This window comes from Plasmodium knowlesi (genome assembly GCF_000006355.2).
Source record: "Plasmodium knowlesi strain H genome assembly, chromosome: 11".
Classification (NCBI taxonomy): domain Eukaryota; phylum Apicomplexa; class Aconoidasida; order Haemosporida; family Plasmodiidae; genus Plasmodium; species Plasmodium knowlesi.
In genome coordinates, this window is record NC_011912.2 from 1,190,368 (window position 1) to 1,205,144 (window position 14,777).

The window sequence follows — 14,777 nt, forward strand, 5'->3', positions numbered from 1 at the left end:
GTGTAAGCACATATTGCGGAATGTGATGTAAACATATTAAATGAACATATACATATATATATTTAATGTAACACATTGTGGAATGTAATGTTCCCGTCTGGAGGAGGATGGGGAAAATTACCACGCACAGTTCATACAGTATAGGAGAAAAGTTATATTTTTCCTTTTTTTTTCCTTTTTCTTTAAAAAGTTACTTTGAACACTTTTATTTGCTCATTTTTTTAAAAAATTTTTATATTGTTTGGAAATGTTTACGCTCATGTGTAATCAATATAAAAGAGAAAAAATAATTTTCTTTCTTCCACTTTATTTTGATTTGTTGGGTAAATTCTTAACTTTATTCTTATTTTTTCTTTGCAACTTCCTTTTACTGAACATCTAAAGTGTTCATTAAAATTTTTTTGTTACAAAATTTTTGTCCTAATAATTTTTATAATCTTTATTATTCTTTCATCTTCTTCCTCTAAGGTCTAATTATTTGTGCTTTGAAAAGCGTTCTTCCACACTTTTTTTTCGCGGAAATCGTAATATAGTGTTCGTGCGGAGGTGCGGGCGCGAACGCTCGCGCGCGGATGTCCCATACATTTTTTTTACAAGAACAAGATATAACACCTATTGGGGGCAACTTTACACAACGATTGAATAAAAAAATAAACAAATATGTGAATACCTCAATGGATGAGGAAGTGGATGTTTATGATTTCGCATTTTTAGGTTGCGGGATTTATAATATTTTACGGTGTATATGTGTAAGATTTCGCATTTTTTAGGGTATAAGGTTCCAGTTTATAAGAACAACAATATATGGCCTGGTATTTAGATGTTTTAGGGGAAGATTAATTTCTTTTTTTTCCAACAAAAAATAAAAAGGAAAAAAAAAGAAGAGTAAAAAGAAGAAAAGAAAAAGGAGGTTCAAAGGGAGAAAACAAAAAAAAGAAGGAAGTTTAGGTCTGTGTGCTCATTCGCACTTGGTTACTAATATAGGAACAATGGATAAAAGGTGAAAAAAAAAGAGAAAAATTAATTAAACGAAAAGAGAAAGGAATTAAAACTACATTATTCTGAAGATGTATACGAAAGGTATAAAGCACCACATAGGTGGGAGAAATCATCCTTGCGGGTATTTCGGAAGGGATGGATTAATCTCTGGTTTTGTAACACATGGATATGCATTTCGCGCGCCCCAATATGAAGAACTAATTTAAACAAATTGTAGTTTCACATCCATATGCGCCTTCCATTTTTCCGAATGAACAGACTTCCCCTTGCTCCTCTGTGCTTAATGAAGTTCCTCAAATAATTCATTATCGATTGAGTTCTCGAAAATTTCTTCCAGAGGTTCCTGTCCTCCATGGCATGAAGAAGATGAATTTCTTCTATTCGTGCTTTCCTTATTCACCCTTCCCACTTCCTCCTTAGACGATTTCCCCTTCTGGTGATCCACGCGCAGCCGCTTATTCACCTTCCTCAGCACTTTGTTCTTCTCCACTACTCTGTCAATGTGGTCCCTTAAATCTCCTACGCTACCGGCGAGTATTCCGAGTTTTCTCCTGAGCATATTGTTCTCTTTTTCCAACTCCCCTATTTTGCGCTTCATTAATTTGTTCCTACTTTCTAATTCTTCAATCTTTTTATTTTTCAATAAAAGTAGGTTCCCCTCTCCCTCCCTAATATATTGATCCATGTGGGAGAAGTTCATGTAGTTCCTGGTCGTTAATTCTTTTAAGTAGTATTTGCAGTTGGTGCAATGGATGCTTCTAGAGAGGATCACTTCTTCATCTGCCTGCTCTATTCTCGCTACTTCCTCATCCACGTCCTGTTCGTCCACATGCCTTCCACGCCGTCTACCCGTATCATTACGCTTGTCTCCTTTCTCATCTGTGTGGTAATGTTTCTCCCTACTACTACTGCCACTACTTAGGCATCTCATCTGATCGCCTATAAATGGCATGTCCCCTTTAGATGAAGCCAAACAAGGGATTCCCTCGACAGGCAACAAGTTATCTAGAAGGGAGAACTCCGGACTTCCCTTTATTCCTTCTTCTGCATTCATACTATAGACCATTTTTCTTTCTTTCCCCTTTTCCCCCAAATTATGGAGCCCCTCCCTCAATTCAGCTGCATCTTCATCACTGCTGGTGCACTGCTTAAGGCGATATATTTCTGGCTCTGTTCGTTTTGTTCGTTCTGTTTGCCCTGTTTGCTCTGTTTCCCCTGAATTCCTTACGCACTCCCCGGATGGACAGAAGGACCTCTTCTCAGTCGTATTCTTTGCCACATGTTTCGTCCGCTCCCCCTGCGACTTTGACCTATTAGTGCTACCGCCCGTGATGATTATGTCGAGCATCTCAAACGAAAAGGTGGTGTTCGCCGATTCAGCATTGTTGGGTCCACTGTCAGATTTCTCTGCGATGCCGTCAAGCTTCTCCATTAGGATTTTATATCACCCTCCGTACGAAAAAAGAAAGAAGAAGAAAAAAAAAAAAATGGTTCTATGTCAATCCCTCCGTTACATGTTTCCCTGTGTAATGCGCTGCTCCGCATTTGGAATTTTTAAATTGAATATGTAACATCTTGATGAAGTCGTCCTGTCATGCTTCTTGGACGCAGGAAAAAGCGCGTACCCTAATCTAGCTAAACTTCAATATATACATACAACTGGAGAGTAAGACGGATGATGCACACAGGCGTATGGAGCAGGTGGGGGGGAGGAACAATGCCACGGGTCTGTTTCATTTCGATGTACACTTCCAACAACAGGTGTGTAGTCACATTTATGCTTTCCTTCGGATTTTTACTTGATCCATAGGGCTGTTCCCCCATTCATCCTTCTACCGCAAGTGGGAATGACTAGGAAGACCTTAAAAGGATTATTCCGAACCCGCGTAGGTAGATTAGCCAATAGTCCCGTGCACTTAATGTAGTGGCATCGGTAAGTTGTACACATAAAGGAATTGGTACATCCCCCTTCAGAAGAGCTTTCCCTTCATTAACGTCTTGGAACGAATATTCTTAAGGGAAAGCCTCCCTTCCCTTTCTCTGCTTCTGCGACATTCAATGTTATGTCCCTGTGCACAGCACTCGCGTGAACTTTTGAAAGGATAAGTTCGCCCAGGTAAAAAATGTTCTCCCTTCCGGCAAGAAGGGGGGAGGAACAGTGGGGCAGTACAGTAGCAGTAGAGCCAAGGCGGTGAGCTGAGAAGGTGCTCCCAACATCTGGCGTAACCAAATCGTACTCGTGGGCGGCATACCTCGCCCGTGCTTGAAAAAAAAAAATTTAAACGTTAACTTCTTCGGTGTGCCCCTTTTGAAGTTGTAAAGTTTCTTAAAATTTTATCGTTCAGTTTACAAGACGAAATTTGGCTTGTACCCGTTCTTCTGAAGAGGAACAAATAAATGCACAAATAATAGGGGGATCACCAAGGAGGTAGGTTCAGGTGACTAATACGGCGCGACAAGGGCAAATGCATACTCTCACGTGCGTGGCGCGCATGTAATGGGTATATCAACTTATCAATATGCAAACAGTGGGCATAACACATTTTACGGAATTACCAGAGTTCGCCAAAAAAAAATAAACAAAACAAAACAAAAACAAAAAAAAAAAAAAAAAAAAAAGGACAGGGAGAGGTATCCCCTTCTTTGGGGGTGGCAAATCTTCCTCGTATCGTAAAAGTACACTTGCAATGATTAGTTCACTTTAATTGTCTTTAAAAACTTGAATAACAAAAAATTAATCGTGCCATCCCCAGCATAGGAATGAAATAAATGATCAGAATAATTGACACAAATTTTATTTTCTTCTGAGGACTCCTGCGAAGAACATGCTGTTGCGGGCATACTCATAGCGAACTCCTTCTCACAAATACAAAATATGGATAAGTCTGAATTTTTACTTATCGCATAATCTATAGAGTAATTTAATCCCTCAAGTAATGGAATTATTCTTATAAACACTCTGGTAAGAAAACATCTTAAAAAAAACGGTTTGGCCTGCACATTTTTTTTATTTGAAATAATTTTAATTTCAAATAATTTATTAAAAATGTAATATTGAGCAGACATGTCTAGCATTAAATGGTAAAAGGTGAAAATAAAAATGCCAAAAGTAAATCCGAGCAACACATCGGAAGTGTAATGGATAAACCCAATAATTATGAACGCATAAATGAAACAACATAAGAAAGTTATCAGGGTCTTTAGTACAACATTGTTCATGTAAAAAAGGGCGAACAATAAAAATATGGTCGTTGAAAAGGAATGACCAGATATAATCAAATCAGAACATACATAAACTAAGTTCATATTTATTTTAACTATTTGCAATAAATTAAATGCAAAGTTTCCACTTTCCAGAGGCACACACGTTTCCAATGTGGCTGGAAGGGAAGTGACATAGATAAGTACGCCCCTTAATAAATAAAAAAAGCCCAGCATGTAAAGGAAGCGACAAACAATGGCCATAGACAAGTACACACTATTAAACAAAATCAATTGTACGAAAGTAATTGACAACAATGCTATTAAATTGTTTGACAAATTGTAAGATATCCATTCAGGTGGATTCTCAAACAAATTGTGAATTCGATCACTCAACGGTGTGGTGTACCTCTTATAATATGAATCGCTATATATCATGAAAAATCCTTGTATGATCAAGGAGATTACTAAAAATATTAATGCGATTGCTAACCTTAGGAATAATACCTTGAATAGTTTCCACTTTGTCAAATTGTGCATGTCACCATTACTTGTATTTGTTCCGTTTGATGAGGCAAAGTTACTCATTTTTATGTCTACATTTATTTTGTAGTTATCGCCAGTTGTGTAGCCATTCCTGTCTTCATTCTCTTTCCTGGACTGTTCATAATTTTCCCCCTTAAATTCGATCGTCATTTTGGTATGTTCCGCGTTCTTCGTGCAGTTTTTTTTTTTTTTCCTTTTTTTTTCTTACTCAGTTGCGTAATCGTGACAAAATTGTATAAGCGTGACAATATCGAGTGAACATGGCGAAAGCGCGCTATCATCGCAACAGTCGTACGCTCTTATGCAGCTACACAGGGATGCGAGTGATGGGTGAACACAAAAACAAGTAAACGGAGAGAAGGGACAAAAGGACGAAGAGAATGTAAAAGTTCATTTCCAAAAGGTTGGGAAAATCACCTGCATATACATGTGCGTGGTCTTCCGTACAACATAAATAACAGAAATTTTGTACAGCAAGTCAAAATTTTTTCAATGCTAAGGAAGTCAGTCTCTCGCAGGGCTTCAGGAATGCCTTTTCGAGTTGTTCATGTACAAATTCAAAACGAGAATGAAATGGACAAGTGCATGTACACACGCGTGAGCATATTTACTTATGCGTACTTGTAGGTACGTGCACTTGTCCATTTCATTCTCGTTTTGAATTGATGTTTTTTTGTGTGTTACATGTTCGCAACGCTAGCTCATGCGAATCAGGAAAAAAGGAAAAAAAAAAAAAAAAAAAAAAAAAAAATTAATGCGTAACTACGCGCACAGTGCTTTTTCGTGCTTATTTTTTCCATTTTTTAAGTTTTCAATTTTAACAAAAAATGATAGGAGGAGCTGCGAAGAAGACACGCCAAAAAAAAAGACGTGAAGGTGTAGGAATGCGCAGATCAATACTTCATAATAAAGTTGGCGAAAAAAATTAGATCCAAAGGGAAAGAAAAAAAAAAAAAAATTAACAATTCGGCTTCATGTGCATACGTACTTGCGCGCGCACTGCCCCTCAAATACGCATGCTTCACACAGCATAGGGTAGAGTTTTAAAATAAAAATTAAAGGGAGCCAAATTTAAAAGAATTCATAAAAACATCAAATCCGTCATAGGAGGCGGTACTTGAATGCAATCTGCGCACATCGTATGGGAGTGGCACATATACATACAAATGCGCACCGTGGTGCGATGGATCAAACATTAGACACAGAATGAAAAAACGAAATTATAAAAAATACTAAATGTTAACTTAATAATGTATCAAATGTGCTAATAGATGGGGACTATGGAGTACCGCTATGGCTGGGGTGTAGGTATGTACGGTGAAAAGGCATAATAAGAAAAAAAAAAAAAAACTTAATTACTCTTTATGCTTGTTTCGCAAATTGACAAAAAAAAAAATTGGTGCGCGAAGAAGCGGGGGCACGCACACACAAACATGCGCATATGTATATGAGCATATGCAAAGACGAGTTAATTCTTCTTCTTGATACCACACAGGCGCTTGATTCCGTTTGCAATGTTCTTAAGGGTGGATAGATCAAAGGACCCGCTGCCGGCATAGGAATGGTAAAAGTGGTCGCTAAAATCGCAATACTCTTCGTTGTTCATGGTCCTCTTTTTTATTATGAGGCCTTTTGCATTCACTGGCTTGCACGGACAGAAGCAGTTCTGTAAAGGGGTGATGGTGGTGGGGGCAATATCCGTACATGTGATAAACTACACACATAAATTATAAATATGTACATATGCATATAAACACTTTCACGATTGCATAGAGCAAGCCGTTGCGCAGATTGCACTACTTACCCATTCCTTGTCATACGAAGCGGCCATGTTCAGCCTGTGCTCCAATCCTTCCATGAACCCTATTATCTGAATGAAGTAGGTGAACACTGCGCAGCGCTCGACAAAGGATGCTGCGTAATTTGAATTCTAAAAGGGGATCGAAAAAAAAAAAAAAAAAAAAAAAAAAGTAAAAAAAGGAGGAGGAGTGAGTATTCCCATAACGATGAGGAAAATGTATATGCACAATCATGGCACTCCTGATGTGGTACATGCTCAATTTGTATACAAAACAATTTTTGTCTTTCTCGGGTGTTTGTACAGGCTAAAAGGGTGGACTCATATTTTTACTCATTCCGCGCACCACGTAATAAAAGGTTACACATCACATGTTGCGCGGTGGTTGGTTGTAATACGCCTGTCCACATTACAGGAAAGAACATTTTCATGCCAAATCCACACGTTGGGTATGCATGTGTGGCTACAATTATGACAAATGCATTCATAAAACTCGCTTCAGCAAGGGACCGCTCATCATGAATGGTACAGCGCTCTCCCTTACCTTAATGGAGAAGGACCCATGTTTGGCGTATCGCTTGGCGGCAATTTCCAACAGGCAATGATAGAAGAGAAAAACTGTGGAGCCAAAGACATAGCCCATGAGCACGTCCACCGTGTAGTGAAATCTGGAAATCACAATCATGCCATAAATAAATAGGCAGTAAAGGAAAAGCACCGCCTTTATGTAAATCTTCTTTTCATAAAACATCCAAAAAAATTTTAAAACCGTGGTAAAAGCAGTATGCCCAGAAATTATCAAATCTGTACATTCATACACTTGCGCAGTTATTATCAGATAAGTAGTATATAAATTTTCTAGTAAATTTTTATTTCTGACAGGCTGGCAGGTAGGTATTGGACATGGGATTGTCGTGACATAAATAAAGATTGACCTTACGCAGTAGATGGAGGAGAGCATTAATAGTAGTCTTATAAACATACTAATCGAAATCAAAATGGGAGAAAATAGGCCAAATCTCAATAGAGTAATTATCAGAAAAAACATGATATTTGAATTTATAAATGCTGCTTTCATAAATGATGGTACTTCTTTGTACAGTTCGTGGACTCTATCCTTCAACGGTTCGTCTCCCGTCTTGTAGTACGTGTCACTTAGTATGATAAAGTAACACTGGATGAGTATGCCAAATATTGTGTACAACAAGGCGTATATCAATCGGATGTATAAAGTTTTCAGCATTTTTCTTTTCGCGCTGGAACTCTTCACCTCCACTATGTTGATGCTATTTTCTCGTTCCTCGAAGGAGTCGTCTGTCAGGGGTGGAAGGAGGATATAAATGTTGATATGTGTCGAGCAGTATGGGGAATTACGCGCAGAGCTGTACACTGTGACGAGTCCTGTCTGCGTATGCATAATGCGATATACACGCACCTATAATCCGTGCAAAAAGCTCGACGTTCCTCACATAATTACCTATGTCCTCTAAGATGAAATCATCCTGCATCCCGAAATGAGTTGACTGAGATGCCCTCATCATGCTTTCCTTTTTATAGGAAAAAGCATCCGTTTGATTATTGTCTCCATCTCTGTCATCAATAAATTTGGAGTTCAACGTGCCAACGCATTCCGTGTTCAAGTTATTCTTATAATCGATAGCACTTTGCATGTCCTCCTTTTGCTCCAGATTTTTCCCTTCGCTTTCCTTCCTGCTCTGACGACCCTTTCCTGCTTTGTACTTCGAGCTGGGTTTTTTACTGCCATCTGACGGAGGGCGCGAGTTCAATTTTCCTTCTATCATTTTATTTATGTGTTCCCTCTTTAACTTATCTTTATCATATTGTTAAGCGAGCGAGCCTTGTTGGTTGAGGGTTCCAGGGTGTGGGAGAATAAATATCAACGCACAGCGCGTTTGTGGTGTATGTGTGTTTGATGCAGGTGTTTAACACACGGGTGTAACACATAGGGGAGGGGAAGCAGAGAAAGGGTAGAAGCAGTTGATGTGGCGAAAAGGAGGAAGACTGATCCACCCAAGTTCATAAGGGGGTGCAGGGAATAACTCGCGGGGTAGATAATGAAACGGAAGGGGAGGAAAAAATGGTCTGGGAACGAGGTGATCAAGGCAGCCAAGCAATAAAAAAAGGTGAAAACATGGAAAGGACAGAAAGAAGGTAGAGGAACAGAATCTAAACAACTTGTAAACCTCCCAATTATGCCCCAAATTTACGCATTTTAAAAGGCGCAAGGTGGTAAATCAAAATATAGACGGTAAAATGGCGTGCATAAATGTATGAAAGCACGAATTTCACATTGCTCCTTCGAAAGGACACAAAAAAAAAAAAAAAAAAAAAAAAAAAAGGAAGCAAAAAAAAGGGAAGTACAAGTACAGCGAGGTGCTGTTAAATGGACTGGCGATAAAGGACATGTGCTGAAAAGGAGTAACTTCAAATAGAAACAGTCCGCATAACAGAACGCGCAAAATATGCTGAAATGCGTGGCTCCCCTTGTTCCAGTTGCGTCTGCGGAAATTAATTGCATGTTCTTCGGTGGCTACTTGTTGCTTTGAGCGTTTCTCTGTCAATTAATATTTGTAGCCCTGCGTGTCGAACCCTACATGCTCAGTGCTGTGGTATATATATGCATATGCAATGGCAACTCAACGTTTTTTCGACCGCATTTCTGAACACTTCCTCAGTTTTTCCTTCAATCGTGCCGATCCAACTGTTTACCTTTTTGAAGTAAATGTGATAGAGGAAGGAAGGGGGGCAAAGGGAAAAAAAACAGAAGAAGGAAGAAAAAACGTATCGGGGGGGGGGAAAAAAAAAAGGAAGAAGAAAGGAGAACGAAATGGAAGAAAAAAAAAAAAAAAAAAAAAAAGGGAAAGAAAATAAAAGCGGAGGGGGAAAAAAAAATGGCACAAAAAATTTTCCATTTTTTTTTTTTTTTTTTTTTTATTTCTACTAAAATCGAGTGTGAAGGAATGCACGAGTAAAGACGATAAAAATTACGGAAACTTCTGTCGTTTTTGACATTTTTGGAAAATCATTTTAAATCATTCTGCTCTTTTTCTTCTATACGAACTGTTTTTTTATTCCCTGCTTGCGCTTTTTTCCTGTTTTCTTTCGGCCATTTTCTAGCGCTGTTCCACTTTTTCCTCTTATTTTTCCCTTTCTGTGAGCAGAAACAAATGTGGCGCAGGGTAGAGACGGGCGGATTTCCGTCAAAATAGTGAACGCACACTTTTGGTATGATTGGGTGCGAGGTACGGGCCGAATTCTACCTCTGTGCCGAGCTCTTTTGCCACTCAGGCGTATCTCCATTCGTTCATGCGCACGTATTTTTAGTACATACGGGTGTTTGCTTTTGACGGGTGAAAATGGGACCACGTTGAGCAGCGGATTGCCGACATTGCTACCTTGCCATTTTCCAATTTTCCAAAAATTCCCAGTTCCTTAATTCCCCCCCGACGTCGCTCAGCCGCCGAATGCTAAAAACAAGCGCTAATTCATCCTACAACATTTTGCGTGACGCACATAATCGAAGTGACCAAAATGTGGAAGGAGTTACCCCCCAATGGCAAATGCCCCTTTTCCCCTAAATGACCAAAATAAATGCACACAAATTGTTATCTACGTACAGTTATAGGATTATCATTTTTGTTAAAAAAAAAAAAAAAAAAAAAAAAAAAGCAACCACATTATGAGTCTACAAAATGAGAAAAAACGAGGAATTATAAAATGTAGGTGGAAAAAAAAAAAAAGTGACACATATATATCTCACAACACTGAAGGCAATGTTTTGATTCATTGTTCGAAATGAACTGATGTTAAAGTCCTTCCTTATTTTGCTTTCACTTGTTTTGCCTTGTGTTGCTTTGTTTCTACCTCTCCTATATAAGAAGCTAGCAGCTTTGCAAGCATGATAATTAGATCATCTTGGGTTTTTATTCCCCAATTACCCTCCTTAAAACACGCTTTCTCTTTTCAAAACGTCGAGATCTTCATTTGAGAAATAGTTAAGGTGCATAATCGCTTCGTAGTTTTCTTTGTTCCTTTCATTTGCGTCCTGAGAGGAGGGGTAAGAAAAAATACATTTGGTGAGGAAGAATTGACCAATAGGCGTATTCGCCGTGTGTACGCATCTCAAGTGAAAACCCGCAATTACAAATTGGAAACTCCCAAATGCCATCTTTGCAAATTAAGAATGTTCCCAATTGCGGCATTCCTTTTGCTCCGCTTTAGTAGTTACTATCAAATCATCGACTTCCTTCCTCAGCTTTTCAAATTTGCAGAATTTCTTCCTCAGTGTTCTGTTCAATATTTCGTTCTGTTTAGGGTCCACTGATTCCTTCCACTTGGAAAGCTGAACAAGGGAAGAAGACACATAACGGGCGGTTTCCACATGTATAAGTGAGGATGCACTGCGAGGGGGATGCTTTGTAGGATGCTAAACGAAGCAAAATAACGTAGCACGATGTTAATATGCCCTTTTCTTTTTTAAGCGAAAAATGGTGAGTAACCTCGATGTTGCTTATTTCCAGGGCTTCACTCTTCAGCTTTATTTTCGTCTCCAAGAAGTAGTTCTTTCGATAGGGAAGTTGAAAAAAGGAGGGAGCGCACAAACACATGCATATAAATATACATATATTTAAAGATACACGTAGGCAAGTCAGCATGGAGCCCCTCTTCTTACCTCTAACAATACCCTCTGCAGGTGGTCATACAGCTTCATCCTACTTCGCGCATACGCAGCTTCGTATTCCCTAGAAATCTTCGCCAAGAGCATTTTTTTAATGTCTGATTCGAGCTTCAATTCCGTTAGGATCTTTTGTTGTTTTTTCCTTTTTTCTTTGATTCTTTTTAAATCTGTTTTCAATTTTTCATAGTCGACGATGTTTTTCTCAAGGATGCCCACATCTTTGTCTAGCTGCTCTAATTTTTCTGAGAAAGATGGGTTGGTATGTCTGCTGAGGGAAGCGTCATGGTGGTGCCTTTTATATGTCAGCACACAAGCGAGAAGCGCCTCACAACGATGAAAAGTTCCACCTCATTAGGAAAAAAAAAAAAAAAAAAAAAAGTTTCCTTTCTTTGCATTACTTGTGTGAATTACTATATCCTTTTTTAATTCTTCCAAATGTTTCTTTTTCGAGAGGAAGATTTTCCTCTTATTCAACTTTTCATTCTGTTAACAGGTGAGGCACCGAAGGAAAGGAGGTAAAAACATAGTCATTTGTCCCGAAGGCAATACAGACGGGGATTCTTCAACAACACCCATATGCCATGCCAGATAAAAATCAGTTTGGAAACATAAGGCTGGTGATAACGGAGAGTACCTCCAACTTTTGAATAATCCATAGTTGGTCGTCCAGAATTAGTTTAAAGTAGCTTTGCATATTGAGAATTTTTTCACTGTACCCTGCGAGGATGTTTCTGGGTTGAAATTTTGGGTTATCACTCATAAGGGGAGAGCCTTTTACGCTTTGCATTGGTACGCTTCGGTTCGTTGTGCCTCCGTCAAGGCGCTACTCACTCGTGCACAAGTACCTACACACACACACACACTGCCCCTTTACATATGAAGAATGGCAACCTCTTTTTTAGTTAACAACTTTTTTTTTTTTTTTTTTTTTGGCAATACTTGATGGCCTCGTTTTTTTCGGACTGCAATTTAAAAATTACTTTTTGCCTTTTCTTGTCTAATTTTTCCCTTTCCTGAGCAGGGCAGGAAAAAAAAAAAATTATGACGCAAGATTTCGAAGAGGGGGGTGATCTGTTATGTTGGGGAGTTATATGCAAAAAAACGTCGTCGCACTTCAGCACGTTTGGCATGCCTACTAACTATATTAATCTTCCGGGAACAATTTTCCTTGGCCTTCTTAAGGCTCCTAGTAAACCTCCTGTTAATTTCCGCTATCATTTCATTTTGTGAGAGGACAATTGAATTTAGTTTATTCAAATGCTGGATGCTCGTCACGGTGGTTAATTTTTCGTAGTCCCTGTTTTCCTGTTGCTTCTTTTTATCTTCCCTTTGAAGGGGATACAGCAAATTGGGCGAGAGGGCGAAAAAGAGGGACGCAAACATGTAGATCTATATTTGACCCTTATTTTTTATGCGCGGCAATACATTTGCGAGGACAGAAGAATGTACTCGTCCTCTCCTAGAAGCAACGTCATTAGTGTAAAATGGACTTGGTAAGACTTCTTCCTTTTTTGCCTGTCATAGCCGTCCCTCTATCGGCAATCTCTTACTCGGAAATTTGGGTGTAGCCGTGAAGCTCCATTTCATTTTTGGCCAAATTCTCTAAAAATGCCTCATAACATTTGAGCACAAATTTGTTTATGACATTTTCGACTTTTCTGGAGGAGAGGATTTTTTGGGACTTGTTTTCTTCCAGCTCGATTTCTTTTTTTTTTTCCTCCAATTTTAGGACCTGATGGCAAGAGGGTAATGCGTCGAATAGTTAAGATGTATAGGAATCGAAACATCTGTGTCTAAAGCGAGCCACAAAGTTATACTTCTCTATTCTTCCTTTTTCATCTAACGAACCCCCTCCAGCACAATGCCATGATGCAAACCTTTATGTCGTGGTAACCCAAAAAAACCGTTGCATCTATATTCTTAATTTTTTCCTTAATCTCATCGGCAATTTTATTTTCTGCAGTGAGATCTTCCTTTAACTTTTTCAACTACAATAGGGACGTGGAGAAGGGGTGTCACAAAATGCGCATACCCATTTAACGCCATGTGTAACATTCTGGATGCAATTATACATTATGTGTTATTTCTTTTTTTTTCGGTACATTTGAATGCCAGTTTTATTATCTTTACCTCTTTTAGGAGAACCTTCTTTTCCTCTTTCTTAGCACTGTTTTTCTTTGTCCCTTTCTTCATTTTTTTTTTTTTTTTTTTTTTTTTTTTTCCCCTTCAGGGTGTACTTATAAAATGTGTGGGCACTTCTTCCCTCATAGAGGGAGATAATGAAACTTTGTTGGAAACCCTGTTTTTATTTTTAGCCCCAACAGAATGTTTTAGGATTGCGCGAGGGGGGTTGACAATACTTTTAGCAAAGCGAACTCCGTTAGAAGAAAGGATGTGAGAGTGTGGGAAAAATATACCCCATTAAGAAACTAAGAATGTATGCAGCGAGTTATATAAGCACATTTTTTTTTTTTTTTTTTTTTTTCCAGCAATATTGAACCCGATTTGTCTAATCACTCGGGCGTCTTTCACTTGAAGGACATACGTCTTATGCAAGATGTGAATTTGTATTTTGAGATCATTCTTTTACAAAGGGGAGAAAAGCGTTATGTTCTTGGATATGCGAAGGAGTACGGGGTGCGTGATGGTTACCTGCATCGCTGTATGTCACCTCTATCAACCGATGCGCGTCCTTGCCTTTTTTTTTTTTTTTTTTTCCTCCGAGTATTAACAGAGATTACGCGTCTTTTTTTTTGCGCAAGGCGACAATCACAGGAATGAGTAACCACACTCATTTAAAAAATAATATATACTTTTTTCTTTTAAATTATACTGACGATATGTACCTCCTTTTAAAGTCCATTTTAAATTGTTGAGCAAAATGAACATCGGAGGGAGAGCTCTTTCATTTTGTGAAATTCGACTAGGTGCAATTTATAAAAATAAAAAAAAATTCTAACTTCCTAAAATGAGTACTTCGTAAGTGTACCCAGCAGGGTAAAGAAGTAACAGAAGAGTAACAATTACATGATTGATTTATTTTTCCCTCTTTTTTAAGATTTCACCTAACATTTTGATGGGGCCCCATCGTTACATGAACCCCTCAGATAAGCATGTCCCTATGGGAAGTGCACATTTCTCTTGCGCCTTTATGGTCGTATATCCTAAGCGTCCCATTTTTTTAACACTGCACATGTGCCATGCAGGACAAGCCCCTCTTCGGCATGAAAATTGCCTTGCGCGATAGAATTTATGTAATTATATATTTTGAACAATAAAACAGAACCACATGTGGGAGGCGCAAGAAGTAGGTATCCCCATCAAAGGGGAAAAATTCATGCATGCGAAGATTTGCACCCAAATAGATTAACATTACGCGTTAAGTTAGAAGGTGCTAATTTTGCACAAAATCACGTGAAGAAAAAGGGGGAAAAGTGCTTTTCCTGTGGACAGGAATGAACTTTTAGCACACTACATATTTGATAAGGCGCCTTTTTGCTTACTCGCCTGAATTCTATAATGGAGTCATACCAA

At 38.6% G+C, this 14,777-nt stretch overlaps 4 protein-coding genes across 4 annotated transcripts; all 4 read right to left on the minus strand.

Annotated features, from left to right (window-relative positions):
* Nucleotides 1–1,279: 1,279 nt before the first annotated feature.
* Nucleotides 1,280–2,431, minus strand: PKNH_1125000 (conserved Plasmodium protein, unknown function; the record flags this gene model as incomplete). The annotated part of the gene is made up of 1 exon (XM_002261390.1): nucleotides 1,280–2,431. One exon carries the CDS (start codon nucleotides 2,429–2,431, stop codon nucleotides 1,280–1,282), a length of 1,152 nt encoding a protein of 383 aa, XP_002261426.1.
* A 1,259-nt stretch (nucleotides 2,432–3,690) lies between these two features.
* PKNH_1125100 (sphingomyelin synthase 2, putative) lies at nucleotides 3,691–4,896 on the minus strand (the record flags this gene model as incomplete). Its single annotated transcript, XM_002261391.1, has 1 exon — nucleotides 3,691–4,896. The coding sequence occupies one exon, from the start codon at nucleotides 4,894–4,896 to the stop codon at nucleotides 3,691–3,693; it is 1,206 nt and encodes a 401-aa protein (XP_002261427.1).
* A 1,318-nt stretch (nucleotides 4,897–6,214) lies between these two features.
* PKNH_1125200 (sphingomyelin synthase 1, putative) lies at nucleotides 6,215–8,346 on the minus strand (the record flags this gene model as incomplete). Its single annotated transcript, XM_002261392.1, has 4 exons — nucleotides 6,215–6,412; nucleotides 6,551–6,676; nucleotides 7,089–7,858; nucleotides 8,022–8,346. The coding sequence occupies 4 exons, from the start codon at nucleotides 8,344–8,346 to the stop codon at nucleotides 6,215–6,217; spliced, it is 1,419 nt and encodes a 472-aa protein (XP_002261428.1).
* Nucleotides 8,347–10,508: 2,162 nt separating this feature from the next.
* On the minus strand, nucleotides 10,509–13,436 carry PKNH_1125300 (GAS8-like protein, putative; the record flags this gene model as incomplete). Its single annotated transcript, XM_002261393.1, has 11 exons — nucleotides 10,509–10,610; nucleotides 10,794–10,907; nucleotides 11,065–11,127; nucleotides 11,238–11,485; nucleotides 11,642–11,726; nucleotides 11,878–11,974; nucleotides 12,183–12,256; nucleotides 12,384–12,570; nucleotides 12,794–12,975; nucleotides 13,121–13,231; nucleotides 13,374–13,436. The coding sequence occupies 11 exons, from the start codon at nucleotides 13,434–13,436 to the stop codon at nucleotides 10,509–10,511; spliced, it is 1,326 nt and encodes a 441-aa protein (XP_002261429.1).
* Between the last annotated feature and the right edge of the window lie 1,341 nt (nucleotides 13,437–14,777).